The 2,709-nt window shown below is 36.3% G+C and overlaps 1 protein-coding gene across 1 annotated transcript; it reads right to left on the reverse strand.

Annotated features, from left to right (window-relative positions):
• Positions 1 to 1,049: 1,049 nt before the first annotated feature.
• On the reverse strand, positions 1,050 to 1,985 carry LOC143683157 (olfactory receptor 2G3-like). Its single transcript, XM_077159389.1, has one exon. It carries the CDS (start codon positions 1,983 to 1,985, stop codon positions 1,050 to 1,052), a length of 936 nt encoding a protein of 311 aa, XP_077015504.1.
• Between the last annotated feature and the right edge of the window lie 724 nt (positions 1,986 to 2,709).

Below are 2,709 nucleotides of genomic sequence, written 5' to 3' on the forward strand. Positions count from 1 at the left end.
CAAACTGGTGTCAAGTTGAGAACAGGAATTCTGGCTAATATCAGTGTTTCCAGGAAAGTAATAAGAACAGAGATTAATACACACCCACAAAAAAGTACAATTTGAGAATGGTAGAAAGAGTAAAGGATTTGGAGAAGCACTATCACATTTTTGAAAAGTACTTTAGTAATTTTATTCAGCATTTACCAATGCCAAACATTGTTTTTAAGCACTATGTATAAATCAATTTATTTAATTCTTACTGTAAATTATGAAGTTCTTAAACATACAGTTTAGGTAAAAAACAGAGGTTTAAACAAAAATGAAAAGTAGAAGAGGTATATTTCATATCAAGGCAGTTTGGCTCCAGAATCTATATGTTATCTAACATAAAAACCCTAAGAAAGAAATTAGAATGACAAATAGGATTGAATACAATGTATTTCCAAGCAGGCCCTGGGACCACATGAAAATAGATAAGTAAGATATTTAGTGATAAAAATATTTTCTTAAATATATATACATATATATACACACATGCAGAGACATATATATATATATATATATATATATATATATATATATATATATATCTTTTCCTTCATAGCATTTTCAGTTTATTCATATCTGTGATTAATATGTTACACATATTTTGAAGTTTTTTTTGTATGTTTTTCTTGAAACAACTAGCATAATGTATATAAAATGCTTAAGTAATATTACATCAGTGATCTTTGTAAAGGAAATACTACTGTAATATCCTCATACAAATGTGCATTTTTCTCTATTGTGTTCAAATGTAGGCACTGTTTCAATTATGTAACCATATGTGTAGGCATAAACGGAGCATGAAAGCTTTGTTATACCCAAATACAAACACTCACAGAAGAAGTTCCATAAGCTACAGAAGTTGAATCTGAACCTTTTTCTTTTATCAAAATATTTTAGCCTTATTTCATGTACATAAATTTAGAGAGGTAAATGACACATATTATATTCTTGGGAGTAGTTATTTAACACAATGTTTCTTAAGTAAACAGAACAGAAAGACACTGATAAGTGATTTTTCCTTAGAAATTTGACTCTCTGTTTAGCAATCTCTTCAGGGCTCCTTTCACATCCTTGTTCCTCAGAGTATATATGAGAGGATTGAGGGTGGGAGTCACAACTGTGTAAAAGAGGGTGAGGAACTTGCCCTGGCTGTGGCCATAGGATCGCTTTGGTTGGATGTAAATGGCTGAGCTGGTCCCAAAGAAAAGTGACACCACTAATAGATGGGAGCCACAGGTCCCCAGGGCCTTGCGCCAAGCTTGGACTGACTTAATTTTTACCACTGCTTGAACAATGAGTCCATAGGAGATCAATATCAAGGTCATTGGGAGAAGGAGCAGCACTAACGTGGCCATAAAGAGCTGGACTTCATTCGCATGGATGTCAATGCAAGCCAGCTTTATCATGGCGGGCACTTCACACAGGAAGTGGTAGAGATGGCGATGCCCACATCGGGGAAGCCGAAGAGTGATGGTGCTCTGGATGAGAGTGTTTCCTACACCACTGAGCCATGCTATTCCTGCTAAGCCCTTGCAGAATGATGGGTGCATGATAGAGGTGTAACTGAGAGGTCTACACACAGCCACATAGCGGTCAAATGCCATGATAGTAAGGAGAACACATTCGGTGGAACCCAGCGACAGGGACACATAGAGTTGTATGGCACAGCCAGTGTATGTGATGGTCTTGGCTGGTCCCTTCAGGTTCCACAATAGCTGTGGGGCAATGCTGGTAGTGAAGCAAAGGTCAAGAAAGGAGAGATTTGTGAGGAAGAAATACATAGGTGTGTGGAGTTTGGAGTCCAGACAGGAGACCAGGATGATGGCTGTGTTGCCGACGAGGGTCAAAAGATAGGATATCAAGACCACGACAAAAAGAATTACCTCCAGTTGTGGTTGATCTGAGAATCCCAGCAAAACAAAATCTCCACCAGAGGTTAAATTGATTTTCTCCATTTGCCTGTCATAATAAAACAGAATAATGGGCATTAGGACTTAAATTAAGAAAAATATAACTATATTTATTTATTTGCAGTGTACATTAATATTTGATGTAAACTTCTAGATGAAGTTTTTTTTTGTAGCTTTCACAAATGAGGGAAAACAATTCATTATTTTTAAAAAGTTGAGCTTAAATGAAGCCATTCTTTTGTATTAATATTTTTGTCTCAATAAACATTTAACCAGTTTCTCTCTTCTTCTTGAGACCATTATCTATTCCACAATTTCTGATAAATATTATTGAATACAATCTACTTCAAGTGCAAGAGAAGCTGGGTGCACAGGTGGTTCAGTGGTAGAATGCTCGCCCTGCATGCGGGAGACCTGGGTTCGATTCCTGGACCATGTACTCCCCATCCCCCCCAAAAAAGTACAAGAACTCTGAGCATGAGCATCTGCACAATACTCTTAGTGGGAACAACAATAGGACATGAATAAGGAGACTGTGAAATACTAAATATATTATGAGTGATCATTGTCCTTTGTTACAGATAATAGTATACAGAAATATGAAGAGAAATGACTACTGAGTGAGGAAAATAATTTGAATATACTTTGTGTGTTATATTTCTTATAGATAAGGTAGGTTGTGTATCTGACAACAAATTATCTGATCTGAGAGTGACTGAGATCAAACATGGGCCAGTTGGAGCACAGAGTGAAGTGAAATGGTATAATA

Source organism: Tamandua tetradactyla, chromosome 5 (genome assembly GCF_023851605.1).
Source record: "Tamandua tetradactyla isolate mTamTet1 chromosome 5, mTamTet1.pri, whole genome shotgun sequence".
Classification (NCBI taxonomy): Eukaryota; Metazoa; Chordata; class Mammalia; order Pilosa; family Myrmecophagidae; genus Tamandua; species Tamandua tetradactyla.